The sequence below is a fragment of the Podarcis filfolensis genome (genome assembly GCF_964270895.1).
Source record: "Podarcis filfolensis genome assembly, chromosome: 16".
NCBI classification, from domain to species: Eukaryota; Metazoa; Chordata; class Lepidosauria; order Squamata; family Lacertidae; genus Podarcis; species Podarcis filfolensis.
In genome coordinates this window covers 4,369,991-4,389,542 of record NC_139620.1, presented here as the reverse complement: position 1 = coordinate 4,389,542, position 19,552 = coordinate 4,369,991, and the positions used below count along the sequence as shown (strand labels likewise).

The window sequence follows — 19,552 nt, the reverse complement described above, 5'->3', positions numbered from 1 at the left end:
ACGAGTTGCTGTGGCAAAGAGCCGAAGGGAAATGCTGACCTTATATCCCTTCCCGGCTCTTGCCACCCGGTGCAGCGAGTTACCAATTGGCCTCAGCTGTGTGGCCGCACCTTGCCTCTCCAGAACAAACTTAGGAAGGCCCCAGTCCTGCAAAGTCCTCTTGGTCGCAGGGCCCGGCTCCTGCACGCACTCCTGACATGGATGCTTTAGTTGAGATTCCTGCATTTCAGTGGGTTGGACTAGATGCCTCTTAGGGTCCCTTCCAAGTCTATGGTTCTATGATGTTAATTGAGAGGGGGCTCTTGCGTGCCTCAGGCAATTGTAAGCAAAGGAGCTGTACCAGATTTAATATCAACCCCCCCCAACCCCATTTCTACCTCAGCACGTGAAGGAAATCATCCTGAAATCCAACCCTCTCCTGGAGGCATTCGGGAACGCCAAGACGGTTCGGAACAACAACTCGAGCCGATTTGTAAGTGTCTGCGAAGTCGAGGCGGGAGATCTGTTTGTGACATGTAGGCTCTCACTGGGAGGTTTGGCTTTCCTGGCCGCTAACACGACTCCATGAAGCCTAGAAACTCAGCAGTGTCGTTTCAAAAGCGGGAACGCAAAAGCAAAACACAAATGGGCATTCTGGGGAAGCTGAATTTTTAGGCCCCCAGTAAGATGAGAAGGAATTGTGGCTTACACACAGTCCTGTCTTATTTCTGTGACCTCTTCAGTTAGTCACCATCTGAGATAAAAGACATTTGCCAACAATCAACTCCTTTCAGATGCATGTTTGACAACTTTTTACTCCCCAATGCCTTTTCTGACTCATATTTTAAATTGTCGTCGACGGATTGTCTTCTTTTGGTGTTATTTTAACTGCATGAATATCTGTGTGTGCTTTATACCTCCTTTTTTCCTACACCACTTGTGATCATTTATAATGTGAGCAGTTTATAAATTTAAAAATCTGAAGGAGCGTCTCCACCCCCATTGTTCTGCCCGGACACTGAGGTCCAGCTCCGAGGGCCTTCTGGCGGTTCCCTCCCTGCAAGAAGTGAGGTTAAAGGGAACCAGGCAGAGGGCCTTCTTGGTGGTGGCGCCTGTCCTGTGGAATGTCTTCCCACCAGATGTCAAAGCGATAAACAACTACCTGACATTCAGAAGACATCTGAAGGCAGCCCTGTTTAGGGAAGCTTTTAATGTTTGATGCATTATTGTATTTTAATATTTTGTTGGAAGCCGCCCGGAGTGGCTGGGGAAGCCCAGCCAGATGGGCGGGGTATAAAAATAAATTATTATTATTATTATTATTATTATTATTATTATTATTATTAGCATATAAGAGAAAAGGTCACCCTTTAACCCAGAGGTAAGGAATATCCGTGGGCCTCTGACTCCCATCATCTCCAGCTAGTCTGTCAGGGGTGAGGATGGGACTTGTTGTTCACCAACATCTGGAGAGTTCCCTGCTTAAACTGCCATAATAACAAGGACAGTGGTGTGATAAAAGGGATACTTAATCTCCCCTACACTGATAAGAAATGATAATTTGTTATTTATACCCTGCCCATCTGGCTGGGTTTCCCCAGCCACTCTTGGCGGCTCCCAACAGAATATTATTAATAATAAACATCAAACATTAAAAACTTCCCTGAACAGGGCTGCCTTCAGATGTCTTATTAAAGTCAGATAGTTGTTTACTGCCTTGACATCTGATGGGAGGGCGTTCCACAGGGTGGGTGCCACCACCGAGAAGGCCCTCTGCCTGGTTCCCTGTAACTTGGCTGCCCGCAGTGAGGGAACCGCCAGAAGGCCCTCGGAGCTGGACCTCAGCGTCCCGGTAGAACGATGGGGGTGGAGACGCTCCTTCAGGTCTACTGGACCGAGGCCATTTAGGGATTTAAAGGTCAGCACCAACACTTTGAATTGTGCTCGGAAATGTACTCGGAGCCAATGTAGGTCTTTCAAGACCAGTGTTATGTGGTCTCAGCAGCCGCTGAGGTCCATTCTGCTGGACCTCAGTGCCCGGGCAGAATGATGGGGGTGAAGACGCTCCTTCAGGCATATTGAGAAGGTGCCCTGGTATTCTGTTTCAAATCCCTTACAAACTTCTAACTGGGGTTAAAATGAGTCAAATGAACTCATTTCAACATGGCAGGAGTCACCAACGTGGTGTCGGTGGGTGTTTCCTGGGAGCCACAAAGCCCCCTTTGCTCCCTACAGAACACACACTCATTGCTCCCTTGTTGGGAGGGGATGAGGCCGGATTCGTCTTGCGAAAATTTCATGGAATGGAAGGAGGAAGTGGGGGGAAGGGGCACTCTGTCCCGCTTTCTCTCTCCTCTCTATGGTCTTTCCGAGGCAAATTCCTCGACCCAGATCTTTTGGAACAGAGAAGGACAGGAGGGTGCCATCCCTCTGTGGGTGGGTACTAAGTCAGGGGGGAAGAGAAGCAATTGGGTGGGTGGTCTAAAAAAAGGTTGGTGACCTCTTAGCCGGATTTATTTTGTTTGCCAATTCAACAATGATTGGGGGGTTGGGGGGACTCGCGAAGCATAATTCTAACGGAGTCCCCTTCCTGTTTGCCCCCTAGGGCAAGTATTTTGAGATCCAGTTCAGCCGGGGCGGGGAGCCCGACGGAGGCAAGATCTCCAACTTCCTGCTGGAGAAGTCTCGTGTCGTCAGCCAGAACCCAGGAGAGAGGAGCTTCCATATCTACTATCAGGTGATGGATCAGGCCTGAATTATCTTACGGGAAGAGGCCAGAGGGGTACATGTGTGTGTTTCGGTGTCCTTCGGAGCTAAAACTGGTATCCCCAAACATCAGTGGTGGCACTTGGTGGCCTCAATGTCATCCCTGAGCCACCCCCCTTGCCAGCTCTGCTTCGTGGCTTCAGGTGGTTTATCCTGGAAAACATAGCTGTCAACGTTTCCCTTTTTTTAAGGGAAATTCCCTTATTCCGAATAGGATTCCTCGCAAGAAAAGGGAAAAGTTATGCTGGGAAAGGCGGACAATGCCACTGTTCTACCTTACAATGTCGCTGGAGGTTTGCAGAGTTTTTTGAACTCTTTTTAAAATTTATACTTTTCAGATTTATACGTTTCACTGGTTTTGCAATCGTTTTGACTTTTCGAAACTTGACTTCCTTCCCCCTCTTCCTGCTGTTCCTTAAGTTTATTTTTAATATCTTCTGCATATCCAAATTAACTTAATTTGTTCATTTGTTCATCTACTTTAAATATATACTCTTATGAAACCGCAGGTTATTACAAGAATCCTGCCAGTGTTGTTATTGGTTTACAATTTAGCTGTAAATATTCAATAAACCATTTCCATTCTTTTATAAAAAGTTTGTTAGCTTGATCTCTTATTCTTCCGGTAAGTTTTGCCATTTCTGCATATTCCATAAGTTTTTGTATCCATTCTTCGTTTGCCGGGACTTCTTCCTTTCCATTTTTGGGCAAGTAACATTTTTGTTGCTGTAGTAGCATACATGAATGAGCTTCTATACAGTGGTTCTGTCCCTATAATTCCCAAGAGAAAAGCTTCTGTTTTTTGTTTTTTTTTAATGAACATTATTTTAAGCATCCTTTTCATTTCATTATGTATCATTTTTTGAACTCTTAAGACATTTGTGCTATTCTACGTCATAAGGTTGTTGTAAAGGGTTTGCAGAGTTGAGAGGTTTCTTGAGCTCTTAACACGTTTTGCATAGAAAAAGTCTCATTTTGTTTATTAATTACCTCTTCCCTGTCCCTTCCCCCCCTCACTGCAGCTGCTAGAAGGAGCCAGCGCAGAGCAGCGAGAAAATTTGGGTATCACCACTCCAGATTATTATTACTACCTCAACCAGTCGGCAGCTTACAAAGTGGAAGACGTCAACGACCACCAGGAATTTCAGGAGACATTGGTATGAAACCAAGGCTTTTAAATCATCATCCTCATTTCATAAAATTTATAGCCCTCTTGTTTGTAAAGTGGGGGGGGGGGAGCCCTTCAAAGCAGAAAATATTATCCGTTAAAAACAACTATTTAAAACATCCGAAAGATTATTTAAAGCTACTCCAAACCAGATCAAAACACATGTCGACATGGGTCTGGATAGAGTGGCCTGAACAAAATTGTTTCTAGCCGGTGCCGAAAAGAGGTCAGTGAAGGCCTGATTTCAAGAGGCAAGGAGTTCCATAGTGTGGATGCTGCCACACTAAAGGATCGATTTCTTGCAAGATGGAATAAGTATTAGGGGGCCAGTTCTGTGCTTGCTGTGTTTGATGATCTGTGTGTTTTCTCCTGTCCTAATGGAGGTCACTCAGCTAGAATCCAGGCCATTTCCCTGCTGAGCGCTCAAGAAACTGTGGTCAGTCCATTTAGAGGGCAAGAGTTTCAGGGGACCTAGACCCAGGGGCAGAGCAGGGTGGGGGCAGTTATTTTTTCCTTTAATTTTTTTTTTGGGGGGGGGGCCAAGAGAGCGGAGCCCTAAGTTATAGTTTGTTTAGCTTATACGTGAATCTGGCACTGCATATAGTAGTACACTGAGCTCCATGGAGGAAATGCAGAGCACAATTTTTCAAAGCACAAACCGGTTAAATTAATGAAAATACAACCAAGAGAATATTTTTTCCTCAAGGGGGGAGAACAATTTGCATGTGTATTCCCCTGAAGGAAAGGGAATTGGCACATGACCAGAGACACATAGCCCAGAATTTTGACAAGTCACCTGGTCCCCGTTTTTCTTCTTTAGAGGTTCCCCTTTGGTACGGACTCCTTTTCACAGAATTGCGGAGTCGGAAGGGGACCCTAAATGCCATCTAGCCCAACCCCACTGCAATGGCGTCTCTTTCTCTCCCTCCCGTCTCCAGACAGCCATGGATGTGGTGGGCCTCTCGGCGGAAGAGCAAGCCTTGGTGCTCCAGATCGTGGCCGGGATCCTGCACCTGGGCAACATCACTTTCCGGGAGTCGGGCAATTACGCCATGGTGGAGAGCGAGGACTGTGAGTTGTGGGGCTGGCAGCTGAGGGGTTTCAGCAGCAACTGGTTCCCCTTGGGACCGGTAGGGTGGAAGGCAAGGGAGTCCAACAGTAGGGGGCGCTGGTTTCAACACTTGTGACTTCCTCAGGAAAAGAAACCAACAACTGTTGTTTGTTAAGAATGCTTTCCCCCTCACAGAGCTACAATTCCCAGATTTCCCTGAGGGGGACGAGCAGCCCCAGCACCCTTAGCAAACTACAGTTCCCAGGGTTCTTTGTGGGGGAGCCGCGACTGTCTAAAGCAGGGTGGCAGTGCTCTAAATGTGTGCCGCGAATCTGGCCTGAAAACAACCGTGGCAGCCAAGTCCCCTCTCTCCCTCAGTCCTGGCTTTCCCATCATACCTCTTGGCTATCGACCAGCAACGCCTCAAGGAGAAGCTGACCAGTCGGAAGATGGACAGCAAGTGGGGCGGGCAGCAGGAGGTGATTGACGTGACGCTGAACGTGGAGCAGGCCAGCTTCACCCGGGACGCCCTCTCCAAGGCCCTCTACGCCCGCCTCTTCGATTTCCTGGTGGACGTGAGTTTCGGGGCTGGGCACCCAAAAGGGCAGCGGGGTGGATGGGTGGACATTTTGAGAAGGTCCTGTTCCAAATACCCACTTCGGTGACCGTATTTGTCACCTGGGTCTCCAGCCTATGGCGATTTGACTTCTGTCCAAACATGCGGTAAAACATATGTTCAAAAAATACAGTAAAGGTTTGCTATCTATGCTAGCATTTGATTGACGTTGGAGTGAGACTGAGTTGAGAAATAAGACTAAGAGCACATACAGTGGTGCCTCTGGATGCGAACGGGAGCCGTTCCGGAGCCCCGTTCACATCCAGAAGCAAACGCAACCCGTGTCCGCGCATGCGCAGGTCACAATTTGCTGCTTCCGCGCATGCACCGACGTCATTTTGACCATCTGCGCATGCGCGAGCGGCGAAACCCAGAAGTAACTGCTCCATAACTGCAAAACACAACTCTCTGCAGGTCGCTGATGCTGCAAGCAGAGGACTCCTGCGTGCTAAGTCCTGGTTATTTAGATTTGATTGTGAAAACTTGGCTTATTTCATGAGATTTGCCCTCCTTCTCCCTCTTCCCTTCTGTGCGCTGCTCTTATTTGCTCTCAGGCTGTCAACAAGGCCATACAGAAAGACCGCCTGGAATACAGCATCGGGGTTCTGGATATCTACGGCTTTGAGATCTTCCAGGTAATATAAAAAAAGGAAATAGCAGATTCCCCTGAAACGTGGGGCACACCCCCTCCTCCAGTAATAATAATAATAATAATAATAATAATAATAATAATAATAATAATAATAATAATATTTTATTTGTATCCCGCCCATCTGGCTGGGTTTCCCCAGCAACTCTGGGCGGCTTCCAACAAAGATTAAAAATACATTACAATGCTTTGCACCCACCATTAATTTCAGAGGATTCTGCTTGAGAAACTGCTCTGCCTTCCTGGCTGCCTATTTCCCCCCAGGAAAGCAACCAGCAAATATAATAACTAAATAATATATATGCATATTGATGCACATTTTTTCTACAAGCTGGAGACAGGCGCAGAGACCCAGGGATTGTTCCAACTGATTCTCGTTGGTGGAGGGTTGAGAAGCTGAGGTCAGGGCAGCGATGCCCAACATTTCTGTCCCCCCGCCGCAACCCAAATCTCCGACTTCCCCTCCTGCGACTCTCGAGTTCTTCCTGACAGCCCCTTCTTTCTTCCTCGCTGCAGAAAAACGGATTCGAACAGTTTTGCATCAACTTTGTGAACGAGAAGCTGCAGCAGATTTTCATCGAGCTGACGCTGAAGGCCGAACAGGTGAGAGAGACCAGCAGTTGTGTTTTCGTTCGGTGTAGGAAGTGAAACGGACAAGAGATCTCCTTAATTGATTGCATCAATGCCCCTTAAATAGATTGTGGGTTCTTTTGAGTGGGTCCTGTGGCTTCGTTTTTCAGTGTTGCATAGCCACTCATTTCCAGATGACTGTTATATGCCCTACAAGGAATGTCCACATTACGGCGATCATTGACAGATGTTGTCGGCCTCCACCTCCCCTCAGTCCCAGCCAGTGTGGGGATGATGGGAGTTGTAGTTCGGCAGCATCTGGAGGGCCATCCCTACTGTAGATAGTACCTATTGGCCAGTGTCCGTGAAGTCATTTGCATACGGTCCCAGGAGCAGTTTAGTGCTGATGGATGGATAGAGAAAGTGTGTGTGTCTGTTGTGCAAGTTTAGCTCCTCGTCCAGCCAATTGTCCCACAATCCCTCTCTTCCGACCCACAGGAGGAATACGTCCAGGAGGGCATCCGCTGGAACGCCATTGACTACTTCAACAACAAAGTCGTGTGCGACCTCATTGAGAACAAAGTGGTGAGTGGGGAAAACATTGGGACGATATTGGGATGGGGGGGCAACTCCCATCTCTTGCGCGGGCACAATTAGTGCCAGCAACATCCGTTAGGAGTTTGGGTGTAATCTTTGACACCTCCCTTTCCATGGAGGCGCAGATTGTAGCTATAACAAAGGCGGCATTTTTTCATCTCCGCCAAGCTAATCAGTTGGCTCCTTACCTCTCTCGCCCTGATCCGGCCACTGTGATCCACGTGACGGTCACCTCCAGACTGGATTATTGTAACTTGCTCTACGTGGGGCTGCCCTTGAGACTGACCCAGAAACTCCAGCGGGTGCAGAATGCCGCAGCGAGACTCCTTATGGGGTCCTCGCTGCGGGATCACATTCACCCGGTGCTATACCAGCTGCACTGGCTCCCGGTGGAGTACAGGGTCAGGTTTAAGGTGCTGGTTTTAACCTTTAAAGCCCTATACGGCTTAGGACCCTCGTACCTACGGGACCACCTCTCCTGGTATGTCCCACAGAGGAACTTACAGTCTTCAAATAAAAACATCCTGAAGGTCCCAGGCCACAGAGAGGTTAGGTTGGCCTCAACCAGAGCCAGAGCTTTTTTGGCCGTGGCCCCGATCTGGTGGAACGCTCTGTCCCAAGAGACTAGGGCCCTGCGGGACTGTACATCTTTCCGCAGGGCCTGCAAGACGGAGCTGTTCCGCCTGGCCTTTGGCCAAGGCACAGTCTGACTCCCTCTCTCCTTTGGCAATCTTCACAGAACTCTGGCCCAATGGTTGCCATGAATTTGATTATGAATTGATTTGATTCTGAATTGATTTTAGAATGTATTTCAATTAATTGTTTGTGATTTTATGTAAACTGTGTTACTTTTACTGTTGTTAGCCGCTCTGAGCCCGGCTTCGGCTGGTAAGGGCAGGATATAAATAAAACTTTATTATTATTATTTATTAAAAGTTGAAGGAGGAGCCTCGCCACCTCCTGCGTCCCGGGGTTCATACCTGCCTGAACTGTCGCCTCTCCCCTCAAGGAACCCTGGGAGTTGTCGCTGGGCAAGGGTGCAGAGTGCCTCCTGTTATAGAGATTCTTTTGGGGGCGCAAGTTTACTCGGGGGGGGGGGAAATAGGGAAGAAAACACCAGAGGTGTTTGATTGAGTTCCACTGAAATGAGGCTGCATTTTAATGTTTTAATGTTGTGTTTTAATTTTGTTTTTTAAAAATTTGGCTTTGTAATTTGGAATTTATGTGATGTGATTTAATTTGATGTGATTGGCCAGTTAATAAAAATTATTTTTTTAAAAAAATTAATTTTGTTTTTTAAGCTGTATTCTAATCAATTGTTTTTATATTTGGTGTTAGCTGCCCTGAGCCCCGTCTTGGCTGGGGAGGGCGGGGTATAAATAAAATTTATTATTATTATTATTATTAAAGTCCTTTCTTTTATTTGTCCCAAATCTCCCAACGTTCGGCTTCATTGGATATCAGCCACGTGAGGCCCCACTGAGGGGACTTTGGGTCGGTTGCCCTCCCTCGCAGGGTTGTTGTGAGGATAAAATGAAGAGGGAGAAATTCGCACTCGGCACCTTGAGCTCTTTTTTGGATGGGGAAGGGGAAATACAAATGCAGCAAGAAGATATTAATACTACTGATGATATCAATATTATGTTATATTATGATATAATTATACTAATCGTTAATAATTGTTCAATAATAATGATATATCTAATATGCATATATGCACAAACGAAAACAATCTCCCATCCCAATTAATTCAGCTCCTAGCCTCCTCTTATTTGTTTATTTTCTCGTTCCCTCCTCTTTACCCCCCCCCCAATTGCTGCGCCCACTCCCAGAATCCTCCGGGGCTGATGAGCATCCTGGATGACGTCTGCGCCACGATGCACGCCAAGGGTGAGGGGGCCGATCACACCCTCTTGCAGAAGCTCCAGACGGCTCTGGGGACCCACCCCCACTTCAACAGTTGGAACCAGGGCTTCATCATCCACCATTATGCCGGGAAGGTGAGTGCCCCCCAGGAGGGGAATCTGAGAGAGAAGCAGTGGGTGGGTCTCCCTCCTCCCTCATCCACAGAGCTGTGCATCTTTTTTGAATTGAGGTTGAATCCTGACAAGACAGAAGTACTGTTTTGGGGGGACAGGGGGCAGGCAGGTGTAGAGGACTCCCTGGTCCTGGATGGGGTAACTGTGCCCCTGAAGGACCAGGTGCGCAGCCTGGGAGTCATTCTGGACTCACAATTGTCCATGGAGGTTAATTCTGTGTCCAGGGCAGCTGTCTATCAGCTCTATCTGATACGCAGGATGAGACCCTCCCTGCCCACAGACTGTCTCGCCAGAGTGGTGCATGCTCTGGTTATCTCCCGCTTGGACTACTGCAATGCGCTCTACGTGGGGCTACCTTTGAAGGTGACTTGGAAACTGCAACTAATCCAGAATGCGGCAGCTAGACTGGGGACTGGGAGCGGCCACCGAGACCACATAACACCGGTCTTGAAAGATCTACATTGGCTCCCAGGATGTTTCCGAGCACAATTCAAAGTGTTGGTGCTGACCTTTAAAGCCCTAAATGGCCTCAGTCCAGTAGACCTGAAGGAGCGTCTCCACCTCCATCGTTCTGCCCGGACCCTGAGGTCCAGCTCTGAGGGCCTTCTGGCGGTTCCCTCACAGCTTAGTCATGCTGGCCACATGACCCGGAAGCTGTACGCTGGCTCCCTCAGCGTAAAGCGAGATGAGCGAAGCAACCCCAGAGTCAGCCACGACTGGACCTAATGGTCCTTTTACCTTTACACCTGTGGGTAGCCTTTAAACACCCTGTGGACGACTCTGGGGTTGTGGCGCTCATCTCGCTTTATTGGCCGAGGGAGGCGACATACAGCTTCCGGGTCATGTGGCAAGCGTGACTAAGCCGCTTCTGGTGAACCAGAGCAGCGCACAGAAATGCCGTTTACCTTCCCGCTGGAGCGGTATCTACTTATCTACTTGCACTTTGACGTGCTTTCGAACTGCTAGGTTGGCAGGAGCAGGGACCGAGCAACGGGAGCTCACCCCGTGGCGGGGATTCGAACCGCCGACCTTCCGATCGGCAAGTCCTAGGCTCTGTGGTTTAACCCACAGCGCCACCCGCATCCCTTGACCCACAGGTATACTGAATCACAAATTTCGGAAAATTTAAAGAAAGGGAAAGGCAGGCCATTGGTGCTGTCACTGCCAGTGACTTGGGCAACAAGCAGGGAGTCTCTCCTGGCCCTGTCTGGAGATGCTGTCAGGGGTTGAAACTGGGACCTTCTGCATGACAAGCAGCTGCACTAACCACTGAGTTTTGTCTGCCCTTCTGCTAAAAGTATAGCAAGTTCCTGGTCCTCATGGTTCTGGATAAATCAGGAGAATGGGAAGCTGCCGCCTCCTGAGTCAGATCCTTGGTCCGTCTGGTTCAGTTCAGCATTGTGGAGGGCGGGCAGGGGACCCCCCCCCCAGGAATCTGCATGTAACTACAAAGTCCAGCAACCTGAGCCTCTTTCTTCCCGCGTGCTACAGGTCTCGTACGACGTGAACGGCTTTTGCGAACGGAACCGCGATGTGCTCTTTACAGACCTCATTGAGCTGATGCAGAGCAGTGAGATGTGAGTGGGGCAGGGTGGGGAGAAAGGTGCCCCTCGAAAGCAAACCTCCAGCCCCCTTGCAACAAAAATTCCTTCCTGGAACTCATCTCCGCCCTGCTAGCATGTCCCTTTAGGATGGCGTTTCACACCAGGAAGCTGCAGGTTTGAATCCCAGCTGAGTTAAATGTCTCCTGGGTGATCCTCAGTCTTCCCCATCTGTAAAATGGGAAGATTTAAGCTGTGTTTGAAAGTGGAACAAAAGCGAAGACCTTTCTATGGTGCCCTGGAGCCATGTGAGCCGTTTCCTACAAGGAAAATGAAGGTCCTTAATGTTTTTTTCCTTGTTGTCCAAAGCCCATTCATCCGAGATCTCTTTCCTGAAAACCTCAACGCAGAGAAGAAAGGGCGTCCCACCACAGCTGGCAGCAAGATCAAGGTAGTGTGGCTTGACAGCGCATGCAGAGACAAGGAAAGTGTGTGCGTGTTTGTATATCCATAAGGGCTAGGATTCTCTGCTTTAAGAAATGCAGTTGTGCAGCAGCTGCTACGTCAAACTGCAGCAGGAAAGGGAACCTGTCCCTGAGAAAATCATTTGCGAGCTTGCTTGTTTTTTCCTCCCTCCTCCCCATCCCTTTTCCTTTTGTGCTGTGACTCCAAAAAAAAAAAAAAAAAGGAATTAAACAGAGCAAAACATTTTCTTTTTTTCCCACCTCCTCCCCTCCTGGGAAAAAATTAAAGAGACAAGCCAACGACCTGGTGGGCACGTTGATGAAATGCACGCCGCAGTACATCAGATGCATCAAGCCGAACGAGACCAAGAGACCCCGCGACTGGGAGGAGAGCAGGTGGGGCAGCTGTGGGGCACATGGGGCTGATGGGGTGGGGTCTTCAAATCAGTTCCGGTTCTAGAGATGAAGAGGGGGAATGAGGGGAGACAGTACGGCCCCTCCAAAATGACACATGAAGAATAACCAGTGTAGCTGCAGGCAAGGATGGTTTTTAAAGGGGATTTAATTAATTTTGAGGAGTCTTGGGATTCCAGGCTGTTCAGGGATGATGATGGGACTTGTGGCTCACCAACATCTGCAGAGCTGCTTAGGTTCACAGTTCCCTGCTTAAACTGCCATAATAACAAGGACAGTGGTATGATAAAAGGGATATTTAATCCCCCTACACTGATAAGTAATAATAATTTATTATTTATACCCCACCCATCTGGCTGGGTTTCCCCAGCCACTCTTGGCGGCTCCCAACAGAATATTAATAATAATAATAATAAAGTGATAAAACATCAAACATTAAAAACTTTCCTAAACAGGGCTGCCTTCAGATGTCTTCTAAAGGTCAGATAGTTGTTTATCTCTTTGACATCTGATGGGAGGGCGTTCCACAGGGCGGGTGCCACCACCGAGAAGGCCCTCTGCCTGGTTCCCTGTGACCTCACTTCTCACAAGGAGGGAACCGCCAGAAGGCCCTCGGAGCTGGACCTCAGTGTCCCGGCAGACCGATGGGGGTGGAGACGCTCCTTCAGGTATATTGAGAAGGTGCCCTGGTATTCTGTTTTAAATCCCCTATAAACTTCTAACTGGGGTTAAAATGAGTCAAATGAACACATTTCAACATGGCAGGAGTCACCAACGTGGTGCCGGTGGGTGTTTCCTGGGAGCCACAAAGCCCCCTTTGCTCCCTACACAACACACACTCATTGCTCCCTTGTTGGGAGGGGATGAGGCTGGATTCGTCATGTGAAAATTTCACGGAATGGAAGGAGGAAGTGGGGGGAAGGGGCACTCTGTCCCGCTTTCTCTCTCCCCTCTATGGTCTTTCCGAGGCAAATTCCTTGACCCAGATCTTTTGGAGTAGCAAAGGACAGGAGTGTGGCATCTCTCTGTGGGTGGGGGCTAAGTCCGGGGGGGGGGAAGAGAAGCAATTGGGTGGGTGCCCACACCACTCTCTCAAATACCCCTCTGTGCTCAGTTTGAGGATGATGAGAAGCTTATTCAATATAATAGCTTTTAAAAGAACCTCCATGTCCAAGAGCACTATACCCCTGAATGTCACAGACAGTAGTGACAAAGGAGAGCTTCTTAATTCCCTGTTGCCCATGAAACAAGGTCCTGGACAAGACAGATCTTCACTCAGATCCAGCCAAGGGGCTTTTTGCCTCTTCTGCTCTCTCTCCCATAAATTGGGAGGGGAACCCCACTTTCTTCTTTGTGACATAACCCAATCAGTTGTAACGAACGGCTCAATGGAACTTCTGTGTCCAGGCGCAGTCTATCTTTGAACAGCTGTTGCCAGAAGGTCAGGCAGTCTCTCCCCCCCCCTTCTCCCTACCTCCCATTTGATCCAAAAAACTAAAGCGCTTCAAACATAGATGTCTACTGTGCCTCATCCGCAGTTTATACGAAAACACTCGGGTCCGGGTTAGGTGTGACCGACAGAGCCACTTATCCAAGGAAATCCAAGCCTACCATAGTGTTAAACAAGGTTGCATCCTTGCACCTACTTTATTCAACTTCTATATTAACTCCTTAGTAGGAAATATGGAGAAAGAAAATGCCCACCCCCCTAAATTGGCTGGTACACCCCTCCCAGTTCTCTTATATGTGGATTAAGCAGTTCTAATTTCCTTCTTCTATGTAGGCCTCAGAAAACTTCTAAGATCTCTCACTGTTTATTGTAATGCCGAACAATTAACAATTAACTATAGCAAATCCAAAGTTATTGTGTTCTCTGTGGGAAGGACGATAAGAGGCTGCTTCCGTTGTTCTTGTGGCCCTCAATTTCTGCTCCTTCCCCCAGGGTGAAGCACCAGGTGGAATATTTGGGCCTGCGGGAGAATATCCGGGTGCGCCGAGCCGGCTACGCCTACCGAAGGGTCTTTCACAAGTTCCTCCATAGGTGAGGCTTTGTGTGCTGCGCTGTGTCCTTTCTGGGGTTGCCAACTGACCAGAGGAAAAGCCCGCCCATCCTACTCTGCTCCTGCGCCTTTTGACGGAAACTCGGTCTTTATGGACCATCGGGGAAAGCTTCCCCTATTGATGGGGACGAAGCCTTGGACTATGCAGAAGCAGCCGAAGGGAAGGAGGCGCCGGTCAGAAAGGGCCGGACCGTTCCCAGAACCTGTTTCCATCCTCCCCACTTTCACATGTACAAACCCCCGTAGGCACATTCTCTCTCTCTCTCCCTCCCAGGTACGCCATTCTGACCCCAGAGACATGGCCACTGTGGCGTGGGGACGAGAAACAGGGCGTGGTGCACCTGATGAAATCTGTCAACATGGACCTGGACCAGTTTCAGCTGGGGCGGACGAAGGTCTTCATCAAAGCTCCAGAGTCGGTGAGGGCAGGAGGGAGGAGCAGAGGCTCCGAGGGGGAAGTCAGGGAGGAAGATGGCTGTGCTCAAGTTCCTTCTTTCCTCCCTCCCTCCCTCTCTCCCTCCCTCCCTCCCTTTCCTCCCTCCCTTTCCTTCCTTCCTTCCTTCCTTCCTTCCTTCCTTCCTTCCTTCCTTCCTTCCCTTCCTCCCTCCCTCCCTTTCCTACCTCCCTTTCCTTCCTTCCTTCCCTTCCTCCCTCCCTTTTCCCCTTCCTTCCTTCCCTCTTTCCTCTCCTTCCTTCCTTCCTTCCTTCCTTCCTCCCTCCCTCCCTCCCTCCCTCCCTCCCTCCCTCCCTTCCTCTCCTTCCTTCCTCCCTCCCTCCCTCCCTCCCTTCCTCTCCTTCCTTCCTTCCCTCCCTCCCTCCCTTTTCATCCTTCCCTCCTTTCAACCTTAATATAAGAGCAGCCTTGTCACTTGATGAGGCCAAAGTCTAGCTCCTCCAGCCCCCTGTTCTCCCAGTGGCTGACCAAACACCCCAGTGGGAAGCTGAGATGGGTCGTAAGTTCCAGCTTCCAAACATTCTCACGCCCTCAAGTCTAAAACGTTAAATTGGTCCCTGCCTGTTCCAGACTGGAGCTCATTTCATTTTCATTTTTCCAACTCTGCAATTCTGCGAAGGATCCCTATGGGAGGCAAGAAAGTGGCAGCTCCTTCTGGAGTCTGCTGACTCCTTCCTGTCCCTGGCAATGCCGCCCCGATTGATCTCCCTCTCTTCTCCCCTTCCCTCCTTCTCCAGCTTTTCCTCCTGGAGGAGATGCGCGAGCGCCGTTACGACGGCTACGCCCGCGTCATCCAACAGGCGTGGCGGAAACACGTGGCCGTCCGGAAGTACATTCAGATGAGAGAGGAAGGTGAGCTGAGCTGGACTTTTGGGGGGTGGGAAATCCCTCATTGCTCCACAAACATCCCACCCTTGTGGGTGGGGCCAGTGACACCAGCACTTGAATTACGGAGGAGGGGGCAGAGAAGGCTTTTGTGACAGCACCCTTGACCATTATTTTAGCTCAGCTAGTAGAGCATGAGATTTGTTGATCTCAGGGTCCTGGGTTTGAGCCCCGTGTTGGGCAAAAGACTCCTGCATTCCAGGGGGTTGGACTAGATGACTCAAGTGGTCCCTTCCCACTCTGCAGTTCCATGATTCTATGGGGGCCCATATTTGTCCAAAATCAGGTGATGTGGCACAAGGGTTCGTAGCGATTTCTCTCTGCAGTTTGAATGCTGGGTAGCGCAGTGCCCCAAAAGTGCGCCTAAGGTGAAATAGACTCGGAGTCCTGTAGTGATTTCATGCTCTTTATTGCAGCTTGTAAAACAGTGATTTAATTGCCCCCCAAACCTCAGGCTTTTATATACATTATTTGCACAATGAGTCCCATCTGATTGGCTGATTCTGCTTCCCTCCTGGAGCCTGATTGGTCTTTTCCTGCAAGCCAGTCAGTTGTTGCATTCTAGGATCCTACTTGCCTATGGTTCTAGGATCCAAGCTTAGTACATAACAGCAGGGCTTAGCCACTGGGTTGTGTGACTGCTGGAAAAGTGTCTCTGAGCCCGCACAGAGTGCCTGGCTGCAGCTGGGCCTAGCTTCTTTCTCGCTTGTGTCTTGCAAAGCATCCAACATCGTTCTGAACAAGAAAGAGCGTCGCCGGAACAGCATCAACCGCAATTTTGTGGGCGACTACATCGGCTTGGAGACCCACCCTGAGCTGCGGCGCTTTGTGGGCCGGCGAGAGCGCGTGGATTTTGCTGACACGGTTGTCAAGTATGACCGGCGCTTCAAGGTGAGCCGGGACACTGCGAGAGTCCTTTTTTGTGGCCATCTTTCTGCATGCATTTTCTGCAACATTTTACTGTTGTTAGCTGCTCTGAGCCCGGCTTCGGCTGGGGAGAGCGGGATATAAATAAAATATTATTATGATTATTATTGATAGCCCCGTCTTTCTTTCTGAGTCCTGCCCTGTTGCCTGGGCTCTGCCTCCCTGTCGGAGGCAATAAATGCTGCTGAATATTGTTGCAAGCATGTGCCTGAACCCACATGCGAGTCCAGCCCTCATGCACACCCTACAAAGAAGTATGGGATCCTCTGCTAGAGTTATGATGTGCATCTGTTTATGAATATGTGTTTACCCTTTATCCTTACATCCGCAAGAGGTTCATACACAAAGTAATGCAGAAAGCTTGGTTTATTGGTTGAAATAGAAGTCACAGAATACATACAGTGGTATCTTGGTTTTCAAACTTAATCCGTTCCGGAATTCCGTTCCAAAACCAAACCGTTCCAAAACCAAGGCACGCTTTCCCATAGAAAGTAATGCAAAATGGATTAATCCACTCCATACTTTAAAAAAAACACCCTAAAACAGCAATTTAACATGAATTTTACTCTTTAGAATTTGAGATGAGCAATTCCCTATCATTCCAATAGTTTTATCGTTCTGTTGAATGTTGTCCCAGAGTTTCCGGCTTCCTTCCCAATTTGCCCATTTTGCTTAATTAAAACACCAGCTGAAATTGATTGATTGATTGATTGATTGATTAAATTTGTATACTCCCCTTTATCAAGAGACCCAAGGCCGGTTCACTGAATAAAATAGAGGATAAAACACAAGCAAATAATTAAATGTGGTTCTAGCGAACAATGACAAGATTGGCTATCCTTGCCTGCCTCCTGTTATCCCGCCATTATCTTGATAGCAACCACTCAGGTGTTTAGTATATATTGGTGTCATATATTTCACTTTCCCTCATACCATGATCTACAGTAATAAACCACAGGGAAAATTCAAGTTGACACACACCTGTTCACAACATCACTTCCTTGAATCCGCAGGTGGGGGAAGTTGCTCTGGAACTCAGGTCCTGCTTGCTGGGTTCCCACTGACGCACCTGGCTGGCCTCTGCGAGAACAGGAGGCTGGACTAGGTGGGCCACTGCTCTGATCTAGCCAGCCCTTCTTAATTTCTTACAGAACCTCCAGGCCCAGTGGCAGTCTATCTACGTTCCAAAACTCTTAGGGACGTTTGGCCGATGTGAGAACCGACTGGAAATATTATCTTACAGAAATAAACCAAATAATAAAAATCAAAAAGTTTAAGGAAAAAATTAGAAAAACCACAAACCTCTTTTCACTGAACTATTCAGTTTCCTCAGAAGGAAATAGAAAAATAGCAAAGCTTCACCTAGGTTGAGCTAGGATTATAATACTTCAGAATTTTTGGGAGTTTTAACCCCCTTTTTTGAATTTTGGTTATTTAATATTTATGATTTTTCTATTTCCTTCTGAGGAAACTGAATAGTTCAGTGAAACGAGGTTTGTAGCTGGCATCCCGTTAAGGCTTTGTACAATTCTAGGTTTTTCTAATTTTTTCCTTGATTTTTATTATTTAGTTTATTTCTATAAGATAATATTTCTAGTCGAATACTTCTCGTTTCAGGGATTTTCACAGTATTTCATTTGTTTTGTGTAATTTCTTGGTTCTGTGACTGTCTTCTTTCTACTGATGTGAGAACCGGGCTGGATGTTCTTACGACCCCCTTTTCGTAATTTCCCTGCAGACAGTGAAGCGGGACCTGATCCTGACCCCCAAATTCCTCTACTTGATCGGCCGCGAGAAGGTGAAGCAGGGCCCAGATAAAGGAGCCATCAGGGAGGTCCTGAAGAGGCAGATCGAGGTGGAGCGGGTCCAGTCGGTGTCCCTGAGGTGAGTGACAATGACAACGGGCTGGCCCTCCAAGCATCTCTGCCTGGCCCTCAAAATCCTCCCCAGTCACTTGTTTTGCGCCCCAAGGATTCCAGCTTATGCTAGACTTACTCAGAGTAGACCCACTGGAATGAATGGACACATGGGCACATTGATTGAGTGTGTTTCTGGCCACATTCACACCACATATCTAAAGAGCTGTGATGCGCCAACCAACAGTCGTGGCTTCCCCCAAAGGCTCCTGTAGTTTAAAGATGTAGTTTAAAGGTGATGAGAATTGCTAGGAGAGACTATGAAGAGAATTATTAGTTAATGATAATTAAAAGTAATAGAGAAATTAAGAAATGCAGAACAAGTGATAAAGAACGGAAAATCTTCAGAGGTTGTTGACAGAAGTCTAAAATATTGTTAAGATAAGAAATTATGTTAAATGACTGTTGGAAATGATATGTTAAAAAATTAATAAAAATGTGTATTAAAAAAAGAATTATTAGGAGACGCCCCCCTATTCTCCTCACAGAGCTACAATTCCCAGAGTGGTTCAACAACCAATCCCTCTTCCTGGGGGACTCCAGGAATTGTAGCTCCATGAGGCGCCCTTGATAAACAACAGCTCCCAGAATCCTTTGGGGGGAAGCCATGACGGTTTAAAGTGGCTCCGTCGTGCTTTAAACGTGATGACTCTGGCCTGAATGCGCCCTTGATGTTGATGATATTCTTGAGGCTAATTTGTTCCCAACCGTTTCTTAATGTTAATAGTTAAGAATGAGTGTAACCCGCCCTGGGACATGATGGTAAGAGGTGGGTAAGAAAGTGAAATAAGAATAATACAGTTCCAGAGTCGGAGGCAATTTGCTGGATATCAGTTGGTGGGAATCGCAAGTAGGGAGAGTGCGGCTGAGTTTGCGTCCTGCTTGCAGACCTGACCCCTAAGAGGACAGGATTCCTGGACTAGGTGGTCTAGCTACAGGGCTCTTCTGATGTTATGATGGAACCTCCAGTCCAGTGGCAGTCTACCTCGATTCCTAGTTCTATGGGGTGTTTGGGACTCTGTCAGAACAGGATGCTGGACTAAATGGGTGTCTGGACCTGATCCACCTGCAGCAGGCAAGGCTCTCCTTTGGCTTTTTAAAGTCCTTACTTTCTTTTTTTTTTTAAAAAAATATTTATTAAGATTTTACAAAGACAAATATACAAAAACACATAATAATAAAAATTAAAATTAAAAAAAATAAGTAAAACATACAGAAAAAACAAGAAAAATTAAAAACAATTATTTTTCATAACTTAAAACTCATTTGCTTGTTTCATTGACTTCCTCACACCTCCCCTTCTTGTATTCCCATTTAACTAATCAAATCAGCAAATCCTTACCCTCTTTCATTTATCTTATATATATAATTTAACATTTTATAACTCAGTATTTTCATCCATTATCAATTCATTTTTCCATATTCTTAAAGCATTACAGCTGGAAACCACTTAATT

The 19,552-nt window shown here is 47.7% G+C and overlaps 1 protein-coding gene across 2 annotated transcripts in view; it reads left to right on the top strand.

Moving 5' to 3' along the window:
- LOC310751644 (unconventional myosin-Ie-like) overlaps positions 1-19,552 on the top strand; it is a 51,481-nt gene that overhangs the window by 22,244 nt on the left and 9,685 nt on the right. For both annotated transcript variants that reach the window (XM_083591032.1, XM_083591033.1), the window contains exons 6-22: positions 383-472; positions 2,585-2,716; positions 3,768-3,902; positions 4,852-4,984; positions 5,343-5,539; positions 6,135-6,215; positions 6,746-6,832; positions 7,298-7,384; positions 9,229-9,396; positions 10,927-11,012; positions 11,346-11,427; positions 11,730-11,836; positions 13,797-13,895; positions 14,189-14,333; positions 15,106-15,220; positions 15,975-16,144; positions 17,919-18,064. In XM_083591032.1, the coding sequence (XP_083447158.1) occupies positions 383-472; positions 2,585-2,716; positions 3,768-3,902; positions 4,852-4,984; positions 5,343-5,539; positions 6,135-6,215; positions 6,746-6,832; positions 7,298-7,384; positions 9,229-9,396; positions 10,927-11,012; positions 11,346-11,427; positions 11,730-11,836; positions 13,797-13,895; positions 14,189-14,333; positions 15,106-15,220; positions 15,975-16,144; positions 17,919-18,064 (2,060 nt within the window). The remainder of the gene's footprint in view (positions 1-382; positions 473-2,584; positions 2,717-3,767; positions 3,903-4,851; positions 4,985-5,342; positions 5,540-6,134; positions 6,216-6,745; positions 6,833-7,297; positions 7,385-9,228; positions 9,397-10,926; positions 11,013-11,345; positions 11,428-11,729; positions 11,837-13,796; positions 13,896-14,188; positions 14,334-15,105; positions 15,221-15,974; positions 16,145-17,918; positions 18,065-19,552) is intronic.